The 13,416-nt window shown below is 40.3% G+C and overlaps 2 protein-coding genes across 2 annotated transcripts in view; one reads left to right on the top strand and one right to left on the bottom strand.

Moving 5' to 3' along the window:
- Nucleotides 1–3,467, top strand: part of LOC109507954 (glycerophosphodiester phosphodiesterase domain-containing protein 5-like) — a gene marked incomplete at its 5' end in the record, with an annotated part of 11,320 nt that extends 7,853 nt beyond the window's left edge. The window contains 3 exons of the mRNA XM_019857706.1: nucleotides 1,651–1,665; nucleotides 1,949–2,061; nucleotides 2,717–3,467. Coding sequence (XP_019713265.1) covers nucleotides 1,651–1,665; nucleotides 1,949–2,061; nucleotides 2,717–2,835 — 247 coding nt within the window. The remainder of the gene's footprint in view (nucleotides 1–1,650; nucleotides 1,666–1,948; nucleotides 2,062–2,716) is intronic.
- A 319-nt stretch (nucleotides 3,468–3,786) lies between these two features.
- LOC109507952 (SAM domain-containing protein SAMSN-1-like) lies at nucleotides 3,787–12,472 on the bottom strand. The gene is made up of 10 exons (XM_019857705.1): nucleotides 12,326–12,472; nucleotides 11,504–11,871; nucleotides 8,644–8,721; nucleotides 8,465–8,563; nucleotides 7,205–7,328; nucleotides 6,249–6,394; nucleotides 4,980–5,080; nucleotides 4,849–4,948; nucleotides 4,612–4,762; nucleotides 3,787–4,100 (listed from the first exon to the last, which is right to left on the bottom strand). The coding sequence occupies exons 1-10, from the start codon at nucleotides 12,429–12,431 to the stop codon at nucleotides 3,955–3,957; spliced, it is 1,419 nt and encodes a 472-aa protein (XP_019713264.1). The 5' UTR covers nucleotides 12,432–12,472; the 3' UTR covers nucleotides 3,787–3,954.
- Nucleotides 12,473–13,416: the final 944 nt, after the last annotated feature.

Here is a 13,416-nt window from a genome sequence, read left to right on the forward strand (position 1 = left end):
TCTTTCGGATTCCGAAATAAATAAACCGGAATTAAGGCAAGTTCTTTCTGTGCGGCCCGGTACCAAATGCCCGGCGGACCGGCGGTTGGGGGACCCCTGGCCTAATGCATTCGCGCAGTACTGTAAATTTTGATGGAGTGGAGGTTAGTTTGTTGCTGAATAGAAACACAAATCAATATTAAGCCTTTCAGGGACAGCGGTGACTACAGTGGACAGCTTATCATGTTCAGGTTACACGGTGCATGAAAGGGTTAAACAATACAGTATATCGAAAAAAAAGATGTGATGTGGTGAAGGCCAAGATGTTTTGGTTTTTTTTTTTTAAATGTAAATTTATTTTGACCTCACCTTCATCTGCATCAAATGACTATGGATAGAAGTGACTATTTTATTCTGGAAAGATATATTATGGAAAAGCATTATTAATACAAACGGCCTTGACTTTGAAAAGGAATGCCTGACTTCACTTTCATTTTTTTTTTTCAATCTAGTGCAGTGGTTCTTAACCTGGGTTCGATCAAACCCTACAGGTTCGGTGAATCGGTCTCAGGGGTTCGAAGGAGCCTCTGTCATGGAGGTTAAGACACATCAACTCAACGACTCAACATGTCACTTAGTTATGACACGTCCGCTTGGCCATCACTGGCTGCAGTTGATCACATGACATTGCTTGTCCAATCAGTGCTGCGGTAAATTTAGTTCGCTCAATCGTCAACGTGTGACTGTTGTGATAGTACGTCCTAAAATAAAAAATAAAAAAACGTATCCTTATGTGTTGAAATGTTATTTACCGTATTGGCCCGAATATAAGACGGCCCTGATTATAAGACGACCCCCTCTTTTTCAAGACTCAAGTTTGAAAAAATACTTTTTGAACACCAAATTAATGTTTATACAGAAAATAATTACAGTACATCTGAAACAAATGATTATAACAATATATTTGAGAGGAAAAAAAATGTTATTTTGCCTCATTCAAATCTTAATATTTGAACATTTAAATATGTAAACTAAAGTGCAATCACATTCGTAAATGAATGGCTTCTGGTTTTTGAAATGTAAATGACATCATAACTTCTCCTCAGCTGCCGGTTAACCTGGGCGATCTTCGACCCACTTTTCTCCAGATTGTCACTACGTTTCTCCATTTTCTGTTATCTCTTCTGTTATTTTCTTCTCTTTTCCATCTTACCGCTATTAATGCAAAAAACACCGTCTTATATTCGGGCCAATACAGTACTTTTTTTCTGTTTTTAATAAATGTGTTTTTTTATATCTTGAATTTGTTAAAAGTCATATTTTTGTTTTTCACTAATGAAGGGTTCAGTGAATGTGCATATGAATCAGTTGGGTTCGATACCTCAAACAAGTTTAAGAACCACTGGTCTAGTGTAACTTCCTACATTGTTTCTTACTCCACTGACCTTTATTTCACTTGAGGAGACACTGCTTCAAAACTGACTGTTCATTCGCACTGCTGTCTTTCTTTCTTTTATCCGGATCCTCCATGTTTTCATGTTTCACCTCTACGCTCTAACGTTCCCCCCTGTCCTCTTTCTGTCTGTCTTTCTCCTCTGATGTCCTTATTTTGTCTGGTGCTGTGTCTGATCTGCATGCAACCTTCCTCCGCTGCCCCCTGGCATCTGTCAGCTATCATATGATCAGGTAACCACTGCGTCTGCCTTGGCCTTTGTTTCTTTTCTCCTTGTTTGTCCTTCCGTGTGCTTTTTCTGCCCGACAGCCCAGGGCCCATTTCTTTTTCTGTCTTTTGCTAAACAGTTTGACCTCCTGTTTATGCATATACTCTACCTTCCTGTACAACAAAATTGTGCGCGCATCAGCACATTTCTAGGCGGGTTTACACAATGCCACGTGATTCCGTGGAATGTCACAGCTCGGCTAACGGCCGCGACGCGCTTGTAATATGTGTTATTTCAACACGGAACAGGTGGAGGATGAGCGGAATACAGAGTTGTAACCCCGAGCAGATCATGCTGAGCGCTGTGCCGCATCGCTCTAATCGGGATGTCAACGTCATGAAGGAGAAGCTCATTGTTTCAGGTGACACTTTCAACCACATTCGCAACTGGAAATAACGTTTTTAAGTGATACAACAATTTCCTCGGAATAGTGACTCAGCCTCTGAGAATCTTTTTTTTTTTTTAATAGAGAAGGCCTTTTGAAAAAAAAAAATGTTTGTGTCAGGGTAGCGCGAGACACCAAAAATATTGCCAATCAAAAAATGTTCATGGAAATGATAGCATTTTACAGAAACTGAGAATAATTTACCAGAAAGTCATTCAGGCATGTCTTGTCATGTACGTATTGACGGATTTCAGTCTTAAATATTGACCTTGATGTTTACATTCACAATTATGGCCTGACTGGTCGAAATATGGCTTATATATAAGTATAGCTATCCAGTGACTATGTTTTATTGGCATCATGGTTTCTACCAGCGGAAGCTCTTTAACCAAAATGATCGTTTTGATTCCTCATATAGTCTTGTAATCAATAAATCTTCACCTGTAAAATTTAAAAACAGAAAAGGGTTTCTTGATGAAGCCTTTCAGGGACAGCGGTTACTACAGTGGACAGCTTATCATGTCATACAGTTACAAGGTGCATCAAAGGATTAATGTGTGAAATTGTAACACTTTACCTGCATTCCTGTAGTCCAGTTGTTTCATGTTATGCTTTAATACTTGTCTTTCAGAACTCCACAATGGGCTAAGAAGTACTGAGGAGTTGTCGCTGAATCCCGAAAATGGCAATGCGAGATACTCTCTCGGAGACCCGAGAACATCATTTCCCACGGAACAAATGGAATGTTAGATACAGTACTTTTTTTTTTCTACAACTGGTTTCTAATACTGTACACGGCCTATAGTACATGAAGGCTCTAATATGCATCCAGTAGATTGCACGCAACCTCTTGGAATGATTTTTTTTTCCAAGTTGACAGTGTACGTACATGCGAGCAAAACTATTGTGTTTAATGGCTTAAAAAAAAAAGAAGCATATTTAAGGCTGAATGGATGGTCATTTTCATTATCTTCTGCATAGGAAGTTGACTTTGTCGTTGTGTATGATATGTTGATGTAAATAGGACTCATTTTGAAATTGTTTCCCTTGTGAAAGGAATTTTTTTAGTGGGAGGATTTTGTTGTCATCCATTGTGCTTGTGATCGGGCTATTAAGAAATATACGAAATATTGAAGGTAAACAATGCAGGGCTTTGAGAGTCTCTAAAGTGTCAGTATTGATACTGCTGCCTCTTTTTTGCCATATCGCGATGTTTTGGAGACATTGAGTAGTGACATCTTTCACGTGGATGCCTTGAAATTGATAAATGAATCAAATATGAAGGATTTTTTCTCATTCTTATGATAAGAATGAAAGATTGCATTTTCACCTCTTATGCCACATTAGGCTACAGACTCATTAATAAAAATGATTATATGGAAGGTGTGCAGACTTTACTTTTTAAGCCATTACGGTAATGGTAGTTAAAAAAAAACTATTTAAATACAACTAACATGAAGACTGGTTTTAGCGTAAAGACTCTCAATAAAGGTGTATAGTATAATTTATAACAGACATGAGGCAAAAATATAATAGCTTCAATGTACATATATAACACTGCACTTTCCCAAACCATCAAACCAAAAAATGACTTTATTCATGAGATGCAAGTGGATTCAATATCTTTGACTGTACTTTTAATTCATGTATATATAAACACACACACACACACACACACACACACACACACACACACCATTTCCACATACAGGACATAAATATTTTATTTCTGTAAATATAAATCTTACATTTGTTGAGGCTAAAAGTCAAAGCTCAACGTGAGCATGTCGGTGTTTAAAATGAGGTTCATCCAAGTCAATATAAACATTTGATTTGGGCCACTCCATGCCAAAAAAGCAGCATATCATTTCAAGGAAAATGAAGGTCTGCGTCCTCTCCACTGATGTCGGTGCTGTCAGATGGCATGTGGCAGCCTGAGTCTCTCATGTCTCTTTTCATGTTTTCGGTAGGGGTCCCGACCTCTTGCTTGGGCTCCTTCTCCAAGTCACAAGTAGCTGTGATGAAGAGAATGGCACACGTTGCATATTATCACAAAGTTGCATGGATGAGAGTCTTTTTTTTTTCAGCTTCTGTTAAGATGTCATGTAGCTTGTCTGTCTTTCTGTCCTTTTTAGACACTCTGTCCTCATTAATACAGATGGGCGAGTACCGAGACCTTGGGGGCTGCCATACCCAATACCCCGCCAATTGATTCATTTGTCATTCAGTTTTATAAATGTTGAATTGGTGCTAACGGTGCATAACCGGTTAGCACATCTGACGCAGAGATCGTGGGTTCAAAACCAAGCTCCTGGTGATCCGCTTTGGTGTGAATGTGAGTGCAAAGATGCGGGGCATGATGGCTCAGTGGTAGAGTAGTTGATATATAAGTGACAACCCATTCAGGCAGGATCCTATTCCTTTTGTCCTTTTCACATTTGGATTCATCTTTCTATATCAAATCATGAAGACACGAAATGTATGCAGTTCCACGCCTGACCTTAAATGAGTTTCCCCAAAACTCACAGCTCAGTTCTTGCAAGGACTCGACCGCAGCGAGCAGACGACGCCTGTGCTCCGGATCCGTCACTTGTAGTTTTGTCAGGTGATGCTCCCTCAGCCTCATCAAGTCATCTACTGTTTGGTAACCGTTCTGCTGCAGAGAGCTTGAATATTCCTGGTAATGCAATTGAAGAAGCTCTGGTCATCAAAAAAAAATACTGTGACAAAAAATGCTGATGTTTTGTGTATTGTAAAGAACACCTCTAAACTGAGACGCCTCAACACTTCGTGGATAGTCGAGGTGCATTTTTGGGGCGCTCTGTGGTTTTGCACTTCCTCGTGTGTCTCAGGAGCGGCCTTCCTCGTGTGTCTCGGGAGCCGCCTCTGTTAACTCATCCACATAGATGAATTTAAAGTTGCCGATTTTGTTGTTCAACATCCCAGTCCATATTCCCATCGGGCGCTTGTGGATGATGTCAATCACGTCGCCGACCTGAATAAGACATTTTGTTGTGTGATCACGAGTGACATCATAACCTCGCCTCATGAGGATTCCAGAACACACACTGTGGGCCGCATACGGCCTCATTAAAGGTCAAGTGGGCCGGACGATTAAAATGACACCATACTCTGCTATCAATAACCAAAATATGTCTTTCCTCTGTTTTGGTATAGTGAAGTAGTCCCACTGATTGTACAAAGGCGCAAAACTTTAACAAGTAATTGGTATGGAAAAATATAGTCATGCATTTTAAGATTAAACGAGATTTATAAAGAAAGGATTTGTTTAAACCATTTATATATGTGCAGAAAAATCTCGTGAGGATTCCAGAACACACACTGTGGGCCGCATACGGCCTCGTTAACCGTCAAGTGGGCCGGACGATTAAAATGATACCATACTGTGTGCAGAAAAAAATCTAAATTTAATCCCTGCCTACACTTTAACCCAGCCGCTGGGGGGCAGTGCCCTCCCCTGGGGGTGCACTGTTCCCCAGTGCCGGTCCCAAGCCCGGAGAAATGGGGAGGGTTGCGTCAGGAATGGCATCCGGCGTAAAACTTTTGAAAAATATAGTCATGCATTTTAAGATTAAACGAGATTTATAAAGAAAGGATTTGTTTAAACCATTTATATATGTGCAGAAAAAATCTAAATTTAATCCCTGCCTACACTTTACAAATTAAGGAGAAAACAGTGTGCCCCCTATCGGATAATCCATGAATTGAATTTTATTAAAAATATTAAATCCGTGTCTTCTGTGCATTTTTTTTCACATTTAAATTATCCTGCGGGCCTGATCAAACCCCCTCGGGGGCGGTTCCGGCCCGCGAGGAGGTTTGACACATTTCACAATGTTTGCCATGTTCTGTCTTGATTGTGTTCAAGCTGCAGCTGGAGTGACATTTATTTCCCTTCAGCACGTGCACCTGTGCCATGTTTCCCCATCAAGCCTGGCTGTGCGATTTTCTTAAATACCGGTAAATATTTTTTGCAATCGGACTTTGTCTGAGCCTGCATTTTTGGAATCCTAAAACATTATTCGGTTTGGCCAGAATCTGACAATATTATTGCACACAAGTTCTGCTGGTTTCATTAAAGCACAATTGTCGGATATTTCTTTATATCGGTAAATGTATCGCAGTTTCCCAGAATTGAATACCTTGAGTTTGAGGGATTCTGTGTCATATGGACTTGGCATGAACTCTGTATGTACTCGCGCTCGACCACAGAAGAGTCTTGGGCAAAAGGATTCATCCTCCAGCCTCAGACTGTCTCTGTTACTGGAACAGTCACTGGTAACTCCACCTGGCAAAACCCAAGACAAAACAATGGAATTATTAGAGCGTTTTTTTTTTGTTTGTTTGTTTTTTACTCCACTCCAAATTGGACATCATGAATAGTTCTAACAAATGTTATAAGTATTTTTAATGGGGTTCGAATAAAAAAAGATATATACTAGTCTGAGAATAAAGTCGATGGAAATGAAATAAAAATTAAGGTCGGAATTAGGCTTTATTTATTTAATTTTTTTAAATTTATTATGTTAACCCTTTCAAGGACAACTGTTACGACAGTGGACATCTTATCAGGTTACAGGTTATCATTATTTGTGCATGAAAGGGTTAAAGTTACAAATTAGGACCCCAATTTTATTCTCGATGTGACAATCTGTGTTTTGTTTACATTGGATTCACCATGTGGATTCGATTTTTTTTCCATGTTATTTGGAGTTTGGGCTGTTTTTGGATCATTAATTCATTCTGATTGACTGTATATTTACATAGTCTATAATACAGTGTGCTCGTCATTTAAATACATTTTCCATAGTTCCCATATAGTTACATAATTGCTTCCACAAAATTTAAATGTACCAGATCAACATCTGCTGGTGGAATTTTCTGAATAAAAATTTAACAAATAACAAGATATTGTTTTAAAATGAATACGTTGAACAAAGGAATGTCAATGTGCCCCGCCACTCAAAATAGCTGAAATAGGCTGCAGCTCACCACTGACCCCAACCGTGTAGAAAACAGACGATTATCTCATTTACTCCCCCCACACACACTTTTTTCATGTCAATTTTTTTGATTGGGTTATGATTAGGGTTCTTACTTGAGGAACTTTGTCTGCTATAGAGGCTTTCCATTGAATTACTGGAGAGCTTGCGTCCTTCGGTCAGTATCCTCATGACACCAGACTCCCTCTTCTTAGCTTCTGGTTTTTGGGTGTCAACACACTGCAATGAATGGAAACACAATTTTTATTATGTCTTCTCAAGTATTTGTTTTGTGTTTCTCCACTGGTGGCGTCAAGATAAAATGAGCCTGTCATATAGCTGAGTCATTACACAAAGCTACTGTATTAGAATTCTCATAGGGAGCACTCAATCTCTGCAAGAGTTGACTTGTTTTATATCGCTGAGACCTCAGAGGTGTGCACTCGGGAGCTATTATTTTTCCTGTATTTTTCACACTATAAGGTGCACCTAAAAGCATTCGATTTTTTTCAAAAGCCGACAGTGCGCTTTATAATTCGATGCGCCTTATATATGCTGTTCCTGTCTCTTTATATTCCCCATTGAGTTGTTTCCCTGTTAGTGTTACTATGCCATCTAGTGGTGATTATTAGCAGGAACCAATTGTAATGTAAAAGGGTTCTGCCCGACACTAATTGACATGTGCGTTCGCCAACACGCACTCAATCAGACAACAACTTTCTGAGCTTTGTGCAGACATTATGAAACGGAGCATGTTGATTTATGTCAAGGAATAAATCCTGTATTTTTATGGACTTCATGTCATGCTTCATGCTACATCCTGAGGGAGTTACTTAAAGATCAATATTCTGATTCATTGGACGTAGTATTTTAAATGTTCTAAAGCGCTTTGTTCCAGCTGCAGCGGTTGTGAAGGCCCGATATTAATCAAGCTGTCTTGTATTGTATTGTATTCCCTTTAGCACAGCTCCATCTAGTTGATGCATAACGCAACCACAGCCACTATCGCAGCTTCTATTGCATGCGCCTTATCATGCAGTGCACCCTATATTTAGTTTTATATAGTTTTAAAATAGGCTATTCCTTGAAAGTGCGCCTTATACTCCGGAGCGCCTTATAGTGCGGAAAATACGGTACTTGGGAAATGTATGTCACCTGCATTGTTTTATGGAAAATGTCAACCTATTTTTTTTTTCCTAATTTTGACTTTATTTGAATTCTATCCATTTATTGTTGTGGTATTATTTTTAATCAGAGTGGCACTTATACTCCGTCACATTGAATGTGGACCAAAAACATTTATGAAAATTGACAACATATAGATGATTACACAAGCTCGACAATGTCCTCCAACACAGCAAGTGTGGTGGACTTACGATGGCAGTTGTAATTTTTTTCTCTGCTGTGGTTTCAATGGGCCGCATGTCAGGCCGTGGTGAGTCCGCAGTCTGCCTCTGGCTTAGTTTGGACCCACTCTGTGGCAACATTAAACACAAAGCACATGGTAAAGGAGAGCTCGTCACAATGCACAGTGTCAAGATTGGTAAACTTTTACCAAAGGGCTTGCGTTGTGTTGTGTTTTCATAAAGGGCGGCGGCTCCGTGGGCGTGGCCAATTTTCCAAATATGGTCAACTGTAGGGTAAATGAGAGATTAAATGGTATGTGATATGATGACAGATGGGCAACAGCTGCCTAAAAGATGTATTCTCTTAGTGAAGCTACACCATAAACAGTTAGTGTTTGTTTTTTTTCTGTTCCAAAACTAGGTCAGTCTCCAAAAGCCATACAGTTCTTAGATTAGGAGGATTACTTTAGCTCAAACAGACTGTACTAGTATTGATGATAGCGCCGATGATTACTAATGTGTTTCTCTTTTCGCAAATCACACCGCATTCGGACTTTAAATTCATCAAGTACAATTTATACAAGCATTTCATAAAGCTCTGGCCTCTGCCTACTGACAGACCATTCATTTCAGTTCAATGGTCTTTTACTACGGCTTAGTGATCATCTGTTTCTCTTGGCCTTTGGCTCATTTGCTAATGCTGACTATGAGTGACCTGACACCTCATTGTCTCATATAAACAGTACACGTCATTGTACTCTTCAAGCAAACAGTTTCTGGGCTGCACCCCCAGGCTTCAAATAAGCTCGTGCCATACCAAATGAACCACATAATCAAACCCTTCAGGGCCAAACTATGGCGGTTAGTATCACCAACAAATGGGGACCAAATTAGGTTCCTGAAGTGATCAGTTAATTTATTGTGCCTTCCGATTTTTGACCCCCCGCAAAAAATATGCAAAAATGTATACACCATACAACATTGATGAAAATGTGATTTGTTACAAAATGTGGAATACAGCCCTATGTGGGTATAAGATCAGAGGCTGATTCCAAGCTGAGGGTTGCGTCAGGCTGGACATCTGGCGTAAAATTTAGCAAAACAATTATTGAGTGCTCATCATTTCATTTCGTACATCAGTTGCGCTCTGGTAAACAGCAATTATGGCCATTGCTGCAGATAAACGACAGGGCGCCTGTGAAAATTCCGCGGATAAGAGGTCAAAAATGAATGAGAAGAAAGGAGCATAGCCTTCGGTAGAATGAGAAGGGGAAAGCACAGAGCCTAAAACTGAAAGCAAGGACTCAAATGATATGTTGGGATGATGACAGGAGAAGCTAGATAATTGCTTGAATTGATCATTTGGAAAAATGTGTACTTTATACACCAATAGATTGAGTGTCCAAGCGAGCAGGTGGAAAAGCAGTAAAGCTAAAAGATTTGGAGCTCAGTTCAAATTATTTTACCCTGGTGTACATACGAAGGCAAAAGACTCTCAGATCAAGTGACGAGGCTAAAGCTTGAACTTGAAGGTGTTATGTTTATTCATTGTTTCACACCACAGGTTGCATGTGACCAAGAAGAAGGGCGAGCCAAAGTAGTTCAGAGCATCCCTCGCAGAGAGGTTGGCAATGGCAACGGGGGCTGATGAAGAATTGATGGGCAGGTTTTGTATTCAAGATAGAGAGACAGATGGTTCTCGACTTTGCCAAAAGGATGGAAAGGGCTGTAGGACACTCAACTTCCAGAAGGTGCCCTACAAGAGCGAAGGTAGAAGCACATCTGTAGACTCCATCCTTTACAGATGATTTGACTGAGATGAGTGACTATAAGGTTGTGGTAGGTGAGAATTTAGCCAGACAGCATAGGCTGGTGGTGTGTGAGATGAGGTGTGGTTGTGGTGGGACAGAGGGGCTTTTAGGTGGATATGGGAATCGAGCAGCTCTGAACATCTTCCTGTTGGCAACGGTCATGGACAGGCTGACGGGGATAGGTTGGATTATAGACCGGAATCCCCATGGACTTTGATGTTCGCAGATGACATTGTGTTCTGAATTGAGAGCAGAGAGGAGGTGAAGCAACAGTTCGAAAGTTGAAGGCATGCACTGCGTAGGAGAGGAATGAAGATAAACAGAAGTAAGGAAGAATATATGTGTTTGAATGAGAGGGGCGGATGGGGAAGTGCAGGCTACAGGGAGAAGATATAGCACGGGTGGAGGACTTTGAAGAGTAATGATCAAAGCAGAGAGCAGGTCGAGGTACAGTTCGAAAGTTGGAGGCATGCACTGCGAAGGAGAGGAATGAAGATGAGCAGGGGCGGATGGGGAAGTGCAGGCTACAGGGAGAAAAGATAGCACGGGTGGAGGACTTTGAAGAGTAATGATCAACAGTACAGATCATTCGGGTTTGTGCCAAGGAGGAAGAAACAGATTCAAGCAGGGGGGAGGTGGAGGATAGAAGGCAAACATTTATAAGACAGTCATGGGGTCAGCCGTGATGTACGACGGCTGCGCTGAAGAGACGACAGGAGGCATAGCTGCAGAGGGTGGAGATGAAAATGTCGAGGTTCTCTTTTGGAGTGACCAAGTCAGATAGGATTAGAAATTGGCTCGTCAGAGGGACAGCCCAAGATTAGATTTCATTTTGGAGAAATCGCTGGACAGACCAAACTGAGATTGTTCTGACACATTTAGTGGAAAGATAGTGAATGAATTGGTAGAAGATTCATGAGGATGTCGCGAGGGAAAACCTAAAAGAAGCTTGATGTAGTGGAGTAACGGAAGACATGACGGCATTTGGTCCCAGGTGACTTGGACCGGTCACCAGTAAACTGCAGTGTATACTAGTTATCATCCGGTATTGTTATCCTAATATATTACTGATAAACATCCTCATAGCCTGTTTATAGCCTGTACTAGTCACATTGGAGGAGAGTTTATTTTGCCTGCAGCATATACTGTACCGTATGTGCATTTTAACTATTGCTTATATTTCTGGTTATATTCCGGGGGTGTAATGCCAGTCAAGCGGAATCCAATATAATTGACACAGAATAGCCTGAAATCTTACTTGGTCTTCTGTGGATTGGATATCTTTGGTGGATGCTGCAAACGTGGTTGGAGGAAGATCAGATTCTTTTCTGTCCAGTTCCTGAATGAGACTCTCAAAGCGATCCCATTCGGTTGCCTGAGGAAGCACCAAGTTGCCTTCGCAGACCCCCATCTTATGTCCAGGTTGGTGGCAAGTGTGATAAAAGGGCAAACGAGGCTGAGAACAGTCAATGGTGTTCTGAACAACTTCTGTCTTTAAATCCACGTGGAGGTTTTTTACTTCTTGTTGCTGCTGCTGATCGCTTTGGGAAGACTTTTCCGTTCTTTTGCCCAGACCGATGCAGGTGAACACTGAGTTGTTGTTACTTAACATGTCCGATGAATTATCTGGCAATGAGTACAGATTTTGTTTGTATAACACCAAAGATTAGGAACATACTATGCTGTGCAAATGTTACAGACCTGTGATTTTTGTTCTTTTACTAAATGACTATATCAAAATACATCACTCGGTAAAGTCAATACTAAGTTTGCCAGTTAGCAAGGGACTTTTTGTTTAAAAACAGATGACAAGCAAAAAATTTATGTCACTAGGGTCCATTGGTGCCATATGCTCCTTTTCACTGAACAATACCAAACCGTCAGCTGTACTCAAATCTTCTTGCCTATGTTTGCGACGGTTAATTTTCCAATTTAAAATTGCAATCAACATGCCTCAATGAAAACTGAAGAGATCAAGGGGTTCCTTTATTTCCTTTGATTTCTTGATAAAAGTGGCAGCAAAATAACGACATCACAGTATAATACTGCACCTGCAAGCAAATTTTACCATGATACTCACTCCTATTACTAGGCCGGTTCGTTCCTTTCCCAGAAGCACTCTGATGTCCTTTTTTGGCTTGAACCAAATCATGTAACATCTTCAGTCTTCTTGAAGTTGAAGTCATTGGTCCATCTTTGTCTTCTGCACTTTCACCACTCTGAAATATGACAACGCTCATACTTGAGAAATGGACCACACGATCGCACCACAATATCAACAACAAAAAAATGCATACAGCACGGTCATATGTTATCTTATTATTTTCATGTACTGTGTACAAAAGAGCCACAAGTTCCCGTAAAGAAGTGATGGCAATTAATTTTGCAACGGGGTCGCATGGAAAAATGGAACGCTTGCCAAGGGCCAAGCCAACATGCAGCTTTGTCTACATTATTTTTTCATGTATTTAGAAAAAAAGTGTATTTTTTGTTTCAATAGATTGCTATAAATGTAAACATGGCTACCTTCCTTGTACTACCATCAACACGTGTGCAAATGCACACTTTTAGAAATAAAAGTGCCGCATATTTTACATTTAATTTTTGACTTCATGGTGTGGGCTGGTCAGTCACTGTGGGCGGGCCAGATGTGGCCCCCGAGCCTTTCTTTGAAAAGCTTTCGGGACGTGGGAGCTGCTAGTTCACGAATGAATCCAAACATGTCCCATCCATTGTCTATGTCTGAACATTAAAAAAAAAAAATAAAACTCAAGCATTGTTTTCAAACAGTTGCTTAAAGTTGTTTCGAAAAGATAAACTGGTCAAACGAGTCATTGTAACACATTAATCTAGAAAAAAAGTGGATTGTTTTGTTTCAATAGGTTGCTATAAATGTAGACATGGCTACCTTTCTTGTACTACCATCAACACGTGTGCAAATGCAAACTTTTAAAAATAAAAGCGCCGCATATTTTACATTTATTTTTTGACTTCATGGTGTGGGCCGGTCAGTCACTGTGGGCGGGCCAGATGTGGCCCCCGAGCCTTTCATTGATTAGCTTTCGGGACATGGGAGCTGCTAGTTCGCAAATGAATCCAAACATGTACTATCCATTGTCTATGTCTGAACACTAAAAAAAAAAAAAAAAAAAAACAAGCATTGTTTTCTAC

The sequence above is a fragment of the Hippocampus comes genome, unplaced genomic scaffold, assembly GCF_001891065.2.
Source record: "Hippocampus comes isolate QL1 unplaced genomic scaffold, H_comes_QL1_v1.1 scaffold248, whole genome shotgun sequence".
In the NCBI taxonomy this organism is placed as follows: domain Eukaryota; kingdom Metazoa; phylum Chordata; class Actinopteri; order Syngnathiformes; family Syngnathidae; genus Hippocampus; species Hippocampus comes.